The sequence below is a fragment of the Loxodonta africana genome, chromosome 1 (assembly GCF_030014295.1).
Source record: "Loxodonta africana isolate mLoxAfr1 chromosome 1, mLoxAfr1.hap2, whole genome shotgun sequence".
Lineage (NCBI taxonomy): Eukaryota > Metazoa > Chordata > Mammalia > Proboscidea > Elephantidae > Loxodonta > Loxodonta africana.
In genome coordinates, this window is record NC_087342.1 from 235956392 (window position 1) to 235973877 (window position 17486).

At 39.5% G+C, this 17486-nt stretch overlaps 1 protein-coding gene across 1 annotated transcript in view; it reads right to left on the bottom strand.

Annotated features, from left to right (window-relative positions):
* PDE10A (phosphodiesterase 10A) overlaps positions 1–13681 on the bottom strand; it is a 114167-nt gene extending 100486 nt beyond the window's left edge. Inside the window, exons 1-3 of the mRNA XM_023559358.2 lie at positions 13561–13681; positions 12200–12249; positions 1583–1723 (exon numbers count right to left, since the gene is read on the bottom strand). Of these exons, the coding sequence (XP_023415126.2) occupies positions 1583–1723; positions 12200–12249; positions 13561–13666 (297 nt within the window). The 5' untranslated portion in view covers positions 13667–13681. The remainder of the gene's footprint in view (positions 1–1582; positions 1724–12199; positions 12250–13560) is intronic.
* Between the last annotated feature and the right edge of the window lie 3805 nt (positions 13682–17486).

A 17486-nucleotide genomic window follows, 5' to 3' on the forward strand; every position in this document is an offset into this window, starting at 1 on the left:
GACTGACACTCAACCATTTCAGGGGGCAGCAAATGATCAAGCACCAATGGTACTGAAGGAAGAAGTCCAAGCTGCACTGAAGGCGTAAAACAAGGCTCCAGGAAATGGGGGAACAGCAGTTGAGATGTTTCAACTAAGGATGCCGTCCTGGAGGTGCTCACTCATCTATGTCAAGACATTGTCCTTTCCAAAGAAAGGTGATCCAACAGAACACAGAAATTACTCAATGATGTCATTAATATCACATGCCAGGAAAAATTTTCTGAAGATAATTCAAAAACAGTTTCAGCAGTACATTGACAAGGAATGCCTAGAAATTCAGGTCAGATTCAGAAGAGGACCTGGGACAAGGGATATTATTGCTGATGTCAGATGGATCTTGGCTGAAAGCAGAGAATACCAGAAAGATGTTTACTGTTTTATTGATTATGCAAAGGCATTCAACTCTGTGGATCTTAACAAATCATGGGTAACACTTCGAAGAATGGGAATTCCAAAACACTTAATTGTGCTCATGCAGATCCTGTACATAGAACAAGAGGCAGTCGTTCGAAAGGAGAAAGGGGATACTATTGGTTTAAAATCAGGAAGGCTGTGCGTCAGGGTTGTATCCTTTCACCACACTTACTCAATCTGTATACTGAGCAACTAATCAAAGAAACTGGACTATATGACAAATGAAGCATTAGGATTGGAGGAAGACTCATTAACTATTTGTGTTATACAGACGACACAACTTTGCTTGCTAAAAGTGAAGAGGACTCGAAGCACTTACTGATGAAGATCAAAGACCACAGCCTTCAGTATGGATTACGCCTCAAAGAAAACAAAAATCTTCACAACTGGACCAATAAACGACATTATAAGTGGAGGAAAGATTGAGGTTGTCAAGGATTTCATTTTACTTAGATCCACAACGCCCATGGAAGCAGCAGTCAAGAAATCAAATGATGTATTGCATTGGACAAATACACTGCAAAAGATCTCTTTAAAGTGTTAAAAAGCAAAGATGTCACTTTGAGGACTAAGCCATGGTATTTTCAATTGCTTCTTATGCATGTGAAAGCTGGACAAAGAATAAGGAAGAAGAATAGATGCATTTAAATTAGTGTGTTGTTGAAGAATACTGAATTTACCTCAGACCGCCAGAAAAAAAACAAACAAATCTGTGGAAGAAGTATGGCTGGAATGCTCCTTAGAATAGAGGATGACGAGACTATGTCTCACGTACTTTGAACATGTTATCAGGAGGGACCAGTCCCTGGAGAAAATCACTATGCTTGGTAATGTCGGTGGTCAGTGAAAAAGAAGATGACCCTCAACGAGAGGGACTGACAGTGCTGCAACAATGGGGTTCAACATAGCAACTATTGTGAGGATGGCGCAGGACCGAGCCGGGTTTCGTTCTGTTATATATAGGGTCGCTGTGAGTCAGAACCAACTTGAAGGCACCTAACAACAACCTTTAGCTTTAATATTTTTATTTTATGAAATGGCACAAATTATAACATCAGAATGATAAGTCATCTGTCTTCACTCAACACTTCAGTACCAAAATGTCGAAGGTTAAAGAGCCACTGACCCCAAGGATGTCTTCTACCAGCAGTGTTTTCCTGGACTTGGCCACATAGGCAGATATGGTGGTGCCCTGGGTGATGGGCCCGGCGGGGATGAGCCTCGGTTTTCCATCCCTTATTCCAGGTGGTGTGAACACACAAAGGCTCTAAGAAGAAAGAGACAACACTTTACAGACTTGTACATTCAAACAATACAAAAATACATCCAGATATTACTCATAGTCAAAATAATCCGTGAGCCCAGTAAAAGGAGAAACATAAAACGAAAAAAGGTACTTTGTGATGCATTATGCCGTGATCAAACTCAAGTATCTGAAGTGAGATGATTCCCTATTCACACAAAATGCAGGTCAGATATAGGTTTTAAATGGATTTCTAGGTACAGAAAAACCCTTAAAATAGCCTCCTGTTTGGATACATAGAAAACACATTAAAATGAGAAGAAATGCACCCTGTAATTGGGTTCAAGATACTGTCACACAAGAAACAGACAAACATTGGGCCCAACTTCCCTGTAGATTTGACACATATATCTGAAGACAGGATCAACAGCTACAAGCCAAAGTGATTTGATTATACTTTTAATTTCCATTAAAAATCTTTCTCAGAACATTATTTCTCTTTAAAGGCTCAATCACTTGCATTCCTTAAGCTGGCTTGCCCCTGTATTTTCAGTTTTAGAATACTCTCAATGAACACTTTGCTCCTCTCTGGGCAAAAAAATTGGCAAGTCTGGGGGTATCTTTCCCTTTCAAGAGATTCGGCAGCAGGGAAAAGTGCTGAAACTATTTAAAAATAAATCAGTTTAAAATACGAACAGTTATCTCGACTAAAAAATCACATTTTAAAATAATTTTCTACTAAATAAGACTTGCTAAAGAAAACCACTTGACACACTCATTTTATGATTATTTGCCTCATTTGGAAACTCTTAAAGTTTCAAGTAAATTCTCCCAAGACTTCACTTTTTCCCTGAATTGTATTTTGTAACCTAAAGGCTGAAGACCTCTTCAGAGCAATACCTGTTAGACAATCTTCTTGACCTAAAACATGTGACCATTACCATAAAATCTGCAAAAGCCAGAACCTGTGTCAGCTGGAAACCTGTCAGAAAAGGAAAACTCAAATATTTTCGGCTAACAGAGACAGAAAAATGGTTAGACTGTACCCCTGTCAAAGGCAGAAAATTTGTGAGACCCGGAAAAACAAGGCTGTCTCATTAAGTTTGGGTTCTCACAGTTTTAACTGTAACATTTGCTATTACTAAGCTGGTTCTAAGGCTGTGACAAAGAGCCGGATCAATTTATTAACTTATTATGTTGTTGTTAGGTGCCATCAAGTTGGTTCCAACTCAGCAACACTGCGTACAACAGAAAGAAACACTGCCTGGTCCTGTGCCACCCTCACAATATTTTAACTTACTATATAAAGTGGTTTTCACACTTTGTAAAGTCAGAAAACTGTCTTCAAACAAAATCTTTACTATAATCAAGGGAACGAGGGAAAAGAGAAGCAGAACTTCAGCCCTTCTGGGTCTCCTGGCTGCTTTCACCCTTCCGTGGCCAGCAGTACGTATGGGGACCATGAACTTTTTAAGCCTCCAGGGTTTATTGTACTGACAGTGTGTCCTGCCACAAGGCAGAGCCTTTTATGACTATTGGAAACTGAAGAAATGGGTGTGTGCCACAAATTACTGTTTTTACAGGGTATTGTATGAGGCGTCTGAATTTTTCGTAGGAAAACCAGAAATTCTGAAAACTTTTATTTGTTACACATACGTACCAACAGACCCCAGTGGGGACTCTGGTGTATAATTACTCACACTTCATATGTAGCACTAAACACTTGGGGTAGGCTTGGGGAAGGGGGCAAAAAAAAAAAAAAAAAAAACACTACCTACCCACCTACCTACCAAAAATGCAGACACGCTCAATGATTCAGCATGCTTCCAGTAACAAAAACACATGGCATCAACAAAAAATGTGAAGCAGAAAATAATTGGGTCACCAAAGGGTTAAATAACCCAAAAACCCAATAAGTCACCATTATAAAAGGCTAAAGCTAAGTGGGAAATATGTCTATGCACGAGCATATCTACGCCAATTAGGACTGTGCTTAAGTAGTATTTTCTGTTAAGTACAAGGCATGTGAAATATATTTTAAGTGGTTCTTTTAAAAAAGATGAAGCTTAAAATATTTAAATATGAGGTACACACCTCAGACCAAAAAATAATAACTACATATAAGATGGGAAATTACATGTACATTACATATATAATTTACATACAATATATACAAATTACATATACATAATATATATTTAAAAGGCTAGAAATTGGTATCATTGTTTTAAGAATTACTATTCTTCTATTGGAAACCCTGGTGGCCCAGTGGTTAGGAGCTATGGCTGCTAAGCAAAAGACTGGCAGTTCCAATCCACCAGGCGCTCCTTAGAAACTCTATGGGGCAGTTCCACTCCGTCCTACAGGGTGGCTGCGAGTCGGAATCGACTTGACGGTAACAGGGTTGGTTTTTTTTTTTGGTTTATTATTCTGTCAGTAAGACTTTCTTTAGATTTAGTATCTATCAGTGTCGTAACAAATTCAGTGTGTCACCCGTTATTAAGGAAGGTGACTGCAAACTGGGAAAGACCGAAAGTGGAAAAACCATCCAAGCACAAGAAGAAGAGACAACTGCAAGAAGACATTTAAAAGATGTCAGATATTTGGCCCGAAGAAAAATCTAATTGACAATGGTTTTCTCAAACTATGAAAAAGTCAGTCATAAGAAGGATGCTGAGCAACTGTTTTTTGTTTTCTCTACCAAGGACAGAATTACAGGAAACAAACTTAAATCCAACCGAATGGTTCAGATCACTCTTAAAGAGTTATCTTGTGACAACAGTAGGAAGTAAACTGTGGACCCAGCTCTCAACAAAAGCTTTGGATTATTTGTGTTGTATTTGTTGGCTTTGTGTGTTTGTTTGGTTTGAAGCTATACACAGATGTCTTTTCTGTGACTTAGACATATTCCCCGTAGGCTTCATTTAATAGTATCCTCGAGTTATGCTCAGCTTCATAATTCAATAATGACGGAATATCTCATTGTCGTTGTGTGTTGTCGGGTGGATTCCTACTCATAGCAATTTTATATGACAGAGCAACTGCCCCACAGGTTTCCCTAGTCTGAAATTTTTACGGGAGCCGATCACCAGGTCTTTTCTCCCACAGAGCAGCTGGTGGGTTAAACCGCTGATCTTTTGATTAACAGGCGAGCGGTTAAACGTTGTGCCACCAAGGCTCCTCTGAATATCTTATACTTTCTTGTCTTTTGGGGTGATCATTTAATATAAGGCTTCTATATGACATACAAGAAATGGACCAGCAAGTACTGCACCCAGGGAGTACAGGAAACTCTTCTATTAGACAGGCCAAAAATGGTTTAGAAATCTTTCAGTTACCTGATAAAACAAAAAACCAAACCCACTGGCATCAAGTCGATTCCAACTCATAGCTACCCTAGAGGACAGAGTAGAACTGCCCCATAGGGTTTCCAAGAAGCAGATGGTGGATTTGAAGTGCCAACCTTTTGGTTAGCAGCCGAGCTCTTAACCACTGCACCACGAGCGCTCCGTGTTACTTGACAGAGTCTTAGAGTTACTTCAGAGAATGTAAAAACTTTTTCTTGTGGATAATAATAATTATAAAGATATTAAATAATTATTTACAATAAGAATTTATAATTGTTTTTTTAATTAGCTCACATTTTTTTTGTTGACATTTGTCAAATAAAAATATCTCCAAACGAGAACTAAGTGCTAACAAAACAGTCAGTAAATTGTGACCTGAAGGCCAAATGCTCAGGAAGAAGGGGAAAAAGGGGACGGCCCTGACAAGACACCCACTGCTGGGGTGCCTGCACTGCCCCTCTTTCTCTGCTTCTCCTAGGGGGTTCCTACTTTTTCCTTTGCTCCATGGGATTCCCCCGTGCAACCTCCCTTCAATCATGTGGACTACAGATTGAGGGTCAGCCCCTGGTTTGGATCGTGTGCCCTGTGGCCAGGTGTTCTTCATGATTGACAGGCAGTTGTTACTGCAAACAGACACTCAACATTGTACCTCTAAGTCAGAGGTTGAATTTTATGCATATTCAGGGATAGAGAAAAGTTTACTAAATCTGTGTTGAATTATTCCACAGAAATAAACAAATGGACAGTCATTTAGTGAATAGCTGTCTCTTCCCCACTTCCGGGACTGCCACCTTTACCATACACTACACCCCAAGTGTGCTTGGGTTTATTTCTGAGCCCTCAGTTCCGTACATGCGTTTGCTGCCTGCCGCGCTGTTTTAATTACTGCAAGTTCATGGTCCTTCTTGTAATCTGGAAAGGCAATTCCTTGTTTGTTTACTATGTTTCAAATAATCATAATTCACTTTTTAAGATTTATTTTGCAGTTTTCATTGGTGAAGACTTTGAATCAATGCATTAACAAATGATGGATGTAAATAAATTCTAAAGGAACTTATAAAGGAAACAGGGACTTTATTTTGCAAAATCAGCCATTACAATGCTTGACACCTATAACCACTATGGCCAGTTAAATTTTAGAAATACTTGTAAGAAAAAAATATATTATTTAGGATTATCACTAAGTTATTTTCTAGTGTTCTTTTTGGACACTAGATGGCACTGGGTAGTAAACAAACATAGACCTATGTAGGTTGTGGTGAGCAACCAGCCCCTGCATGCACCTGGAAATTGAAATATGGATAACTTGTGTGCATAATTCGTAAAGATAAACCTGGTAAAATTCACTGTAAAAATTTTTTTTAATCACATGCTTATTATAAACTACAGTCTCTAAATAGAAAAAATGCAATATTTTCAGGAGACTATTCAAGACTATTTAAAAATATTTTGTTATTTATATCACATTAAGTTGCATTATATTAATTACATGATATATTATATTTTGTTATGTTAATATTGTATTACATATCCACACTTGGATTTCTCTGCTTTTCCATTTTCTCCCAATATGTATCCCAAGTCACAGAGTTGTTTGAGTTGCATTCTTCCCAGTTTATGGTTACTAAAGATCAAGCCTGATGAAGGGAATGCCCATAGCCCGGCAGAGGAAGTGTACTGGGGTGGGAGAAGGGCCCAGGTGATGCGTGGAAGGGCACAGATGTGGGACGAGGAGCCCAGAGGATCGGGCTGGGGTAGAGGCCTTTGCTTCTGACCAGCCCGTGAGCTTGGACAAGTCCTTCAACCATGCTAGACCATGCTGAAGGAGCCCTGGTGGCACAGCGGTTAAAGCATTCAGCTGCTAACTGAAAAGTCAACGATTCAAACCCGCTAGCTGCTCGGCAGGAGAAAAGACCTGGCAATCTGCTCCCGTAATGTTTAACCAAACCCATTGCCGTCGAGTCGATTCCGACTCATAAGCCCACAGAACCCTACAGGGCAGTTCTTCTCTATAGGGTTTGGTCGCTGTGTCCGAATCGACTCAGCAACGCCCAACAGCAACTCACCAAGTGTACTTTATCATTAAAATGAAAAGGCGGGATTAGAAAATTTTGAAGTGTCTCCTTTAGTTAACATTCTATTATTTTAGGTATCCGTTAGCCTCATCTAGTCCCTCACATTTATGAATAAAATAAAACAAATGCTCAAATATGCTACCTTACCAAACTTGTAAATTATGAATGATTATTTAAAAGATAACTGGTATACGAAAAGCTATCTATGAACTTATTTTAGGAATTAAAATTTTTAAAGTTTAGAGTTTGTAAGGTTTTCAACTTTACAAACAACTCAAATATAAGAAAAATTATAATCATAAAAGTATATTGCATGTTACACAACAGTCTGAATACATGACTAAGTACAAACGAATGAAAAATGTAAAAGCATTAAAGTCAAGTGAATGAGAAAATTATTTTTGTCCAACAAACATTTCAAGAGCCCCTTGTACACATGCTGCTAAGTGTCAGGATACAAAGTTTTTTTTCCTTGCTAGCCCCAGATTTCGAGGGCACTGGGTTTTTCTTTTAGCCCCAGATTTGTCATAAATTGCTTCTTCTGCCTTGTCTGGTAACTGGGGTCCTCAAACATGAGCTAATCAATGACTGGCATTAGTGTGCCCCATCCCACCAGCCCCTACCACCAAACCACGCCCCAGCGCACAGGTCACCTTGTGCTCTCATTAACTGTTGATCTCACGATTTCCCCACTGGTCATACAGTTTTTGAAGGAAATGGTTTATTTATCTCATATGTCCAGCAGTTAGTACAGGTTTTTAAAGAACATAGCCAATGTTTAAAAATGGTTTGTTGAATGAATGACATTCATGACATAACGTTTAATCAATGGAGGTTAAATCAAGTTTTAGAAAGTTTAAGAACCTTGCCCAAAGTCACACAATTACTAACTCATACAATTCAACTCCGGACCCAAAGTTCTGTAAAAAGCGAGACTGTTTTTTGGGAGGCTTCCCTCCTTTTTCCACGTTCTAAAATAAATTTAAAAGCATATACTTCAGGAATTCTTTTTCTAAAAGGTGTCCACACTAGAATGTGAAGGTAGGCACAAGAGCCCATCTCTGTAGCCATGCCTTCTTCCTGGGTTTAGCACACCGCCTGACATGGTCAGCGCTCAAAAACATCTTCTTGAATAAACGTTCTACTGGTCTTTAGAAGGCAGTATTTTAACACTGTTTTCTGTTCTCCCATGGATAGTGGCCTATTTGGTTTTCTGCTGTCATTTGCATCAAATTGGGTCATTTGTATTTACCTTTAAAATTGTCTATTTTATCTAGATTTTCACATTTATTAAGTTTGTTGCTGTTGTTAGATGCCACCCAGTTACAATTCATAGCGACCCTATGTACGCCAGAACTATAACAGTTCCCAGTCCTGCGCCATCCTCACAATTGTGCTATTCTTGAGCCCACTGTTGCAGCCAATGGGTCAATCCATCTCACTGAGAGTCTTCCTCTCTTCTGCTGAACCTCTACCAAGTATGATGTCCTTCTCCAGGGACTGGTTCCTCCAGATAAAATGTCCAAAGTATATGAGACAATGTCTCACTGTCCACCCTTTTAAAGAACATTTTGGCTGTACTTCTTCCAAATTTATTAAGTACCCCCTTACAATTGATTACTTTTACTCTATCTGTAGTTTTACTCTTTTTAATTATTAAATAATCATTTAACTATTGAAATACATATTTGTGTTTCTTCCTTCTTGTGAGTTAGAGATTAGCTAATAGTTTTTCTGTGTTGTCCTGTGATTACCTGGTATACAAAAATTTTCTTTTTCTATCTCCATGGATTAAATTAATTATAAATCCCAAGAGGGCAGACACTTGTTTAATTCACTAGTGTCTCTAGTACCTGGAACAGTGTCTGGCATGTGGTTTGTTGTTGTTGTTGTTGTTGTTGTTAGGTGCACTCAAGTCAGTTCTGACTCATAGTGACCCAGAACAAAACACTGCCCTGTCCTACGCCATCCTAAGAATAATCGTTATGTTTGAGCCCATTGTTGAAGCCACTGGGTCAGTCCATCTCCTTGAGGGTCTTCCTCTTTTTTCTGACCTTCTACTTTACCAAAATAGATTTGTTTACCTTTACGGGAGGTCCATGGTATAGTCAATATTTTTCACCAACACCATAATTCAAAGGTATTGGTTCCTTATTCATTGTCTAGGTTTCACATGCATATGAGGCGACTGAAAATACCATGGCTTAGGTCAGGCATACCTCTGTCCTCAAGGTGACATCTTTGTTTTTAATACTTTAAAGAGGTCTTTCGCAGCAAATCTCCCCAATGCAATACGTCGTTTGATGTCTTGACTGCTGCTTCCATGGGTGTTGATCTTGGATCCAAGTAAATGAAACCCTTGACAACTTCAATCTTTCATTTATCATGATGTTGCTTATTGGCCCAATTGTGAGGGTTTTTGTCTTCTTTATGTTAAGGTGAAATCCATAGTGAAGGCTGTAGTCTTTATAAGTGCTTCAAGTCTTCTTAACTTTCAGCAAGAAAGGTTGTGTCATCTGCATAATGCAGGTTGTTAATGAGTCTTCCTCCAATTCTGATGCCCCACGCTTCTTCATATAGTCTAGCTTCTCGGACTATGTGCTCAGCATACAGATTGAATAGGTTTGGTGAGAGGATACAGCCCTGGTGCACACCTTTCCTGATCGTAAACCATGCAGCATCCCCTAGTTCTGTTCAAATGATTGCCTCTTGGTCTGTGTACGGTTCCTCATAAGTACAAATTTAGTGTTCTGGAATTCCCACTCTTCCAAATTTTATCCATAATTTATTATGATCCACACAGTCCAATGCCTCTGCATAGTCAATAAAACACAGGTAATCATCTTTCTGGTATTCTTTGCTTTCAGTCAAGGTCCATCTGACATCAGCAATGATATCCCTAATTCCACGTCCTCTTCTGAATCTGGCTTGAATTTCCAGCAGCTCCCTGTCAATGTACCGTTGCAACCATTTTTGAATGACCTTCAGCAAAATTTTACTTCGGTGTGACATTAATAATATTAATAATTTCTGCATTCTATTGGATCACCTTTCTTTGGAATAGGTACGTACATGGGTCTCTTCCAGGCGGTTGGACAGGTAACTGTCTTCCAAATTTCTTGGCACAGGAGGTGAGCGCTTCCAGCATTGTACTCGTTTGTTAAAACATCTCAATTAGTATTATGTCAATTCCTGGAGCCTTGTTTTTTTGCCAAAGCCTTCAATTTCCCTTGATTCATACCTCTTACATTCCACATTCCTATTATTAATTGATGTTTGCAGCTATTTTTTCTCATTTCGAGTCATGCCACCTCAGCAGATAGAAGCCCTGAAAGTTTAACTCCACCCATATCATTAGGGTTGATTCTGCTTTGAGGAGGCAGCTCTTCCCCAAACGTATTGTCAGTGCCTTCCACCCTGAGGGGCTCATCTTCCAGCACTATGTCAGATAATGTTCCGTTGCTATCCAAGAGGTTTTCACTAGCCAGTTTTTCAGAAGTAGGTGGCCAGGTCCTTCTTCCCAGTCAGTCTTAGTCTGGAAGCTCCGCTGAAACCTGTGACCCTGCTGGTATTTGAAATACCAGTGGCATAGCTTCCAGCATCAAAGCAACACGCAAGTTACCACAGTACAACAAACTGACAGACAAGTGGTGGTGGTGGCATGTGGTACGCCCCAATAAAAATGTGTTGAATTAACGTATAGTATCCATTTTGATTATTCAAGGAAACAAGTACATGTACCATACTGCAAAAACAAATCCCAAGTCTTAAATCACAATGCCTAACACATTAATAATACAGAGTAAAATATTTGTCATGTAAATATATAAGTGGATTTTACATAGTTATGCTATGAATCTGAGTATCATTGGCCCAGAATAGTATACTAAAATATGTTATACAGTAAAACCTGGGAGAGCTGGAACCCAATGGGACTGCTTTTTTCTGGGTCTTCCAAGTTTTCAGCCTTTGACGGGGTATAAACCAAAAAAAATAAACCCGTTGCCATCATGTCAATTCCGACTCATAGCAACCCTATAGGACAGGGTAGAGCTGCCCTATAGGGTTTCCAAGGAGCACCTGGTGGATTCAAACTGCCAACCTTTTGGTTAGCAGCTGTAGGTCTAAATCACTAGGCCACCAGGGTTTCCTTGACAGGGTGTAGTTTTACCACTTTTCTATTGCTCGTTTTAGTAGAAAATATTTGAGTTTTCCTTCTATGACAAGCTTCTGCCTTAAACAGATTCTGGCTTTCACAAGGTTTACTGTATATGTTTTTTAATAGCATAACAAAAATCAAGTGCCAGTAATTGAATATCATAAAAAAAAAAATGTAAATGCCTATCTGTGCTGCACTTGACCAGTGGGCTGTGGTCTGTGTAAGTGAACCTAGAAACCCAGGATCTTTCCAAGATGCAGAAGTGGGATCGTATTCCTGAGGAGACATGAGCCAGGAACATGGCAGCTCCAGGGTCTGGACTTAGGGACTCTGTTTACCTTTAGAGTCATTTTAAAAAGCCTGGAAAATCGCACAGAATACGCTGAATTTCTGTCCTCATTTTATCCTACTAGTAGACTGTGTGAAAAGTCTCTCCACTGTGACACTCCATCCCACACTGCTGAAAACCTATGTACAAAACAATAATGCCATACACAATATACCTTGTTGCCTATTGCTGTCGAGTCAATTCCAACTCACAGAGACTCTATAGGACAGAGCAGGACAGCCCCACAGGGTTCCCAAGGAGCAGCTGGTAGGTTCGAACTGCGAACCTTTGGTAAGCAGCCGAGCTCTTAGCTACTACACCACCAGGACTCCTATTCGTAATATAAACCAAAACCAAAAAAAAAAATAAAATAAAATAAATTCTAACATTTTATGCCTATAAAAAAATGCTGACAAATTAGTAAAATCCTGGGCTGGTAATGACCACACGTGGAAATAAAACACAGAATAAGTTTAAAATATTCAATTATGATACATCTATCAAATTGTTTATAACATAATTATCTGTCTTTTAAAAAGCTTACAGTCTTTTTTTTATCTAGAGCATCAAAATCTAAATTTAGATACTTACGTTATTGCACTCTCCAAGGAAATACAGTGCAAATCCATCAGCTTTTGTGGCTGCCAAAGTAATAAAAAAAAAAGGAAGAAACTAATCTCAATGGAAGAAAATCACATGTATGAACTCTCTAAGGTGAGACTTCAGATATGAGTCTTTTGAATGGATTTCTTAACATAATCAATGTTCAGGCAGTAAATGAAACACAACGATGTACAACTTTACTCAGGAGCCTAATTAGACGCGTGTCATGGATCTTCACCAGCTATTCCCAATGTTAAGGTGCACCATCCCAGAAAACAGGTACCACTCAGTGTACTATAGAATAACACATTTTTAAGATTTGAGAATTGTATTCAGTTTTTAAAGTATTAAAAATGCCAAAAGTGGTATTCATATCCTATAACCAATATAAGCCTCAACTAAATAGATGGTACATGTATTTACATACCACCACTGGATAGAAAATGACTTAACTTACCTGAAATTGCTTCAGGGTCATCTGGAAGTCCATTACCATTGCAAGTAACAGCATAAGTCAGGGGAATTGTCTGAATTTAAACCCCCCACTTAACGCCTTTTCATAGGGTCCTCGTGAGTCAGAATCTACTGACCTTGTGGGTAGCTAAGGACAACAACATCTCCTTTTATTCTGAGTGTCCTTGGGTAAAATACTTAACTTTTTTGTGTCTCAGCTTCCTCATCAGAAAAATCGTGATACTAACAGTAGGAACCTCATAAGGTCGTAAGGAGAGTGAGTGAGTTGGTACGTGTAATATGTATAGAAAAGTGCTTGGCATACAATTAAGTACATAATAAAGTTATTATTATTAACACTTGTATCATGAGTATTTTGACTTCCATATAAAAAAACCCAAAAGATAAAATTTCCATAGTAGGTATCCTACTAAAAAATTGCCTTAAGGAAGTGCAAGCTTCTGAAACTTGTTCCATTCCATTGACAACACAAATCATTCATTTCTTAACTACTGTATAATGCTATCATTTCCCCAAATTTAAAAGGCTTGTTCTTCCTTAAAAATTAATAAATTGCTTTACAAAGACCTGATTTAGTTCACTAGAACTATACTTTTAAAAGAAAACAAGGCATTCATTAGAGGTAAGGTAATTCCATTTATGCATCACACAAATACTTAGCTTGGAATTAGATAATTTAGGAAGTTTTAGGTTTGACTCATCCTGGTAGTTTCACAGTAAAATATTTTCATCTTAAGCTTGATTGAAAAAAAGAAGTAAATAAATAATGTGCACTTGCCTGTTAGTGACTAAATTACGTTTGTCACTTTTTACAATGGCCTAAGAGAAACTTCTCTTCAACTTTTCCGCTAAGAGAGATATGAAGGATTTCCTACCTATTTTGATGATGCTACTGAGCTCGTAGAGGAGCAGCTGGTTGTCTCCTCCGGCATCCAACCGCTGTTCTATGTAGCTGTTGAGTTCATACACAACTCCCTGCATGTTCGTGTCTTGGTACTTTGAATAAAAAATAAGAAGAAGGTAGATAGTCTAAGAATAATAAAATAAAATACAATGAAAATTCTTTTGTTTATAAAATATATAATTAATATATATGAATTTATATGCCAGCTGCTCATTATACTTTAAAGAATATGATTTAAATATTATAATTTATTATAAAAAGCAACAGATTGAAAATTAAAATTGCTGTGATTTATTTGCCTCTATGCTGTTTATTTCTATTAAAATATCAAAATAATAAAAATTACAAGTCAGCTTAATATGCAATATACGAGGTAACTTGATCAGTAGGAATAGTGCAAAAATTTGTTAACAGAATGTACCACTGGGGATGCTAGACAAGTCAACAATATGCATCACAATGGAAGAAATGGAGCTCCTCAGTGCATTAGTTACTGCTACCTGCCTATTGCCACCAATGTGGCTACCACCTTCCAAATCTTAAACTCAGCCTTGCTCTGAGACCAGGAGCCAAGGGCTGCAGCACTAGGCTTCATCACAGTCAACCGAGAATAGGGGTGACAGATATGTGAAGAAGTGGATGCCAAACCTTAGCTACCACCACAGCCCAAGCTACCATTCTCTCTTCACTGAAGTACTGAAAGTCATCTTCTAACTCATCTCTCTGCTACCAAGATAGCCTTCCTATACCTATGCTCTGAACACCAAGCATTGCAAATTTTAAAAATAAAACAAGATTCTGTCACTCTTTGCTTAGGATACTTCCGGAGCTTCACATTGCCCTCAACAGAAACATATAATAGACAAACTCTATGCAATGTGGTTACTGTCTACCTCTGAAATGTCATCTCTCAACATCCCATTCCACCTACCCTCACTGCTCACAACCCTGCCACCTTTTATTTCCTGAACACTCAGATATTTTTCACACTTAAAGGTCTATCACTTGCTGTGATTCTTGATCGCTATACTCAACAAATATCTATATAACGAAAAAAATAAAGAACCAATCAATCAACCAACCATTCTACAAACATGTACTCACAATCTAGTATATCTAGGTACTCTTCTAGACAATAAAGGTATGTGTTGTTATTGTTATGTGCCATCCAGCAGGTTCCGACACATAGTGACCCTATGTACAGCAGCACGAAACACTGCCTGGTCCTGTGTCATCCTCATGATCATTGTTATGCTTATGCCCATTGTTGCAGCCACTGTGTCAATCCAGCTCACTGAGGGTCTTCCTCTTTTTACTGACCCTGTATTTTCCCAAGCATGTCTTTCTCCATGGACTGATCCCTCCTAACAACATGTCCAAAGTCTCGCCATCCTTGCTTCTAAGGAACATTCTGGCTGTACTTCTTCCAAGACAGATCTGTTTGTTCTTCTGGAAGTCCATGATATATTCAATATCCTTCACCAACACCACAATTCAAAGTCATGAATTATTCTTCGGTCCTCCTTATTCATTGTCCAGCTTTCACATGCATATGAGGCTACAGAAAAGACCTTGGGTCAGGTGCACCTTAGTGTTCAAGGTGACATCTTTGCTTTTGAACACTGTAGAAAAGTGTATTGCAGCAGATTTGACCAAGGCGATGCATCGTTTGATTTCTTGACTGCTGCTTCCATGGGCGTTGATTGTAATATGAATCCAAGTAAAATGAAATCCTTGATACAAAAGTCAACAAAAGTCAACTTACATTCTAGTTGGAAGAGAACAGGAGTCTCTGGGTGGTGTAAATGATTAATATGCTTGGCTGCTAACCAAAAGACTGGTGGTTCAAGCCCATCCAGAGGTGCCTTGTGAAAAAGCCTTGATGATCTATTTCCAAAAAAACCAGCCATTGAAAACCTCACTCCATAGGGTTCCACTCTGTTCTGCTCTGGTAAGCATGGGATCATCATGAATCAGAGTCAACTGGACAGCAACTGGGCTGGTATGTAAGAGAACAAATAGGCAATATACAGTGTGATGGGCAGCAGTAAGTGCTGTGCCGAAAGATAGGCTGACAGTGCGTATCTCTGGAGAGAGAGGGTTGTAATTTTAATAGGATGGTCAGTGAAGGCTTCCCTGAGATGGGGACGTGGACAGAGTCCAGTGAATGCCTGAAGTCTATCTAGCCTCCCCTGAGGTAGCTGCCTCATCTACCACCTCTTTCTGCTTCTCAGCTGCAAAGAGACTGAAGTCCAGGCAGTTCCCAGAAAAGGAAATATAAAGGGTGACTCATCAGGAGGTACCATACATACCAAAAAGAACTACAGGATTAAGCCAACTTATAGAAACCTGAGAAACAAATGAGAAAGGATTTCAAGGGAAACCCTGGTGGCGTAGTGGTTAAGTGCTAGGCTGCTAACCAAAGGGTCGGCAGTTTGAATCCACCAGGCGCTCCTTGGAAACTCCATGGGGCAGTTCTACTCTGTCCTGTAGGGTCGCTGTGAGTCAGAATCGACTCGACAGCACTGGGTTTGTTTGTTTTTTTTTTTGGATATAGGGTAGGAGAAATATAATTTTCGATCAGGGCAAATTTGTCCACAGCAGTGCACTGTGCAGAGATTCTGGATTTAGTGAGGTAGTAGCTAGAAGTGGCTTCAACAGTTTACCCTGGTTGGTCGGCTGAATACTGTTCCCAAACGTGGCCTGCATTAAATGAAGGTGAAACATCAAGAACTTTCTTGGTATATATCCAAAGACTTAGAGAGACCAGAATGCTAGACTTGATTTATTGTGTAAGGCCAGTTTAACCCAGCCCTAACTATGGCCTATGGACACTCCCTCCACCAATGCTGTGAGAAATGCATTCACGAGGAGGCCCTGGCACCTCAGGAGAGTCCTATGGTATGGGCCAGGAATGGCAGGGAACTGCTGCTATCAAACTGGGTTTTCTGAATTCACAGGGAAGATGGGCTCTTGGGATGGTTGGGGCAAGTGGCAGCACTTAGTATCGAGGGACAAGTGGGTGCTGTTAGCATATGGGCAGTAGAACTGAAGTTGTATGAAAATGATCTGATCCACAGAGATCCTTGGCATTGGCTTCTTGATCATGGCTTGGAAGTGAAAGAGACTTGGGAGCCTATTAGTTTATTTTTAGAAGCATAAAAAGCTCTGGGTCAAGTGAACAAATATCTGACTTGTCTCTCCATAACAGAAAGTCATAGCACCTCAACAAATTCTCAGACTTGAGCCAGTTCACAGACCCAGAACCTAAGGAACAAAGGGGAGGCTAGGTCCCCTAGAGGAAGAGTCTGAATACACAGTCAAAATGTCCAGTATGGATCTTCCTCTCACCTTCCCCAGGGGGGCCTGCAGCCATCTACCTGAGTAACTGCAATGGAGGGGGGCAACCACACTTTCGGGGGATAACTGGACACTGACACTAATTCTTAGGGACCCAAAGCACCACTGTGGTCTACCAGCCAGTGGGGCTTATGGAGATCAGGAGATAAATGGAGTTTTAGCCCAGTGGATTCTCAAACAAGTCCTGTGGTCTCTTTCCCAATTCCAGAATGTATGGTTGTTGAAACAGACATACTCAGCAACTGGCAGAATCCCTACATTGAAGGATCCTCACATTGGGAAGGGGGGAGGAAGTGAGACTTGCAGAAACATGGGTGAAGATCTTCCCAAGCAGAGAGAACAACAGAAGTAAATGAATACAACCAAAAAGAACCATAATAGAAATTTGCCAAACAAGTCTTACGTTTTATCACAAACTTTAACAATGATGGTCTGGCTACTCAGAGGCCCTTTGTTATTGTTGCCACATCTCGCATCTTTTTCAGAACTTCCTTGGTATGTATCCAAACACTGGCATGCAGAGATGAGAGCCTGGCA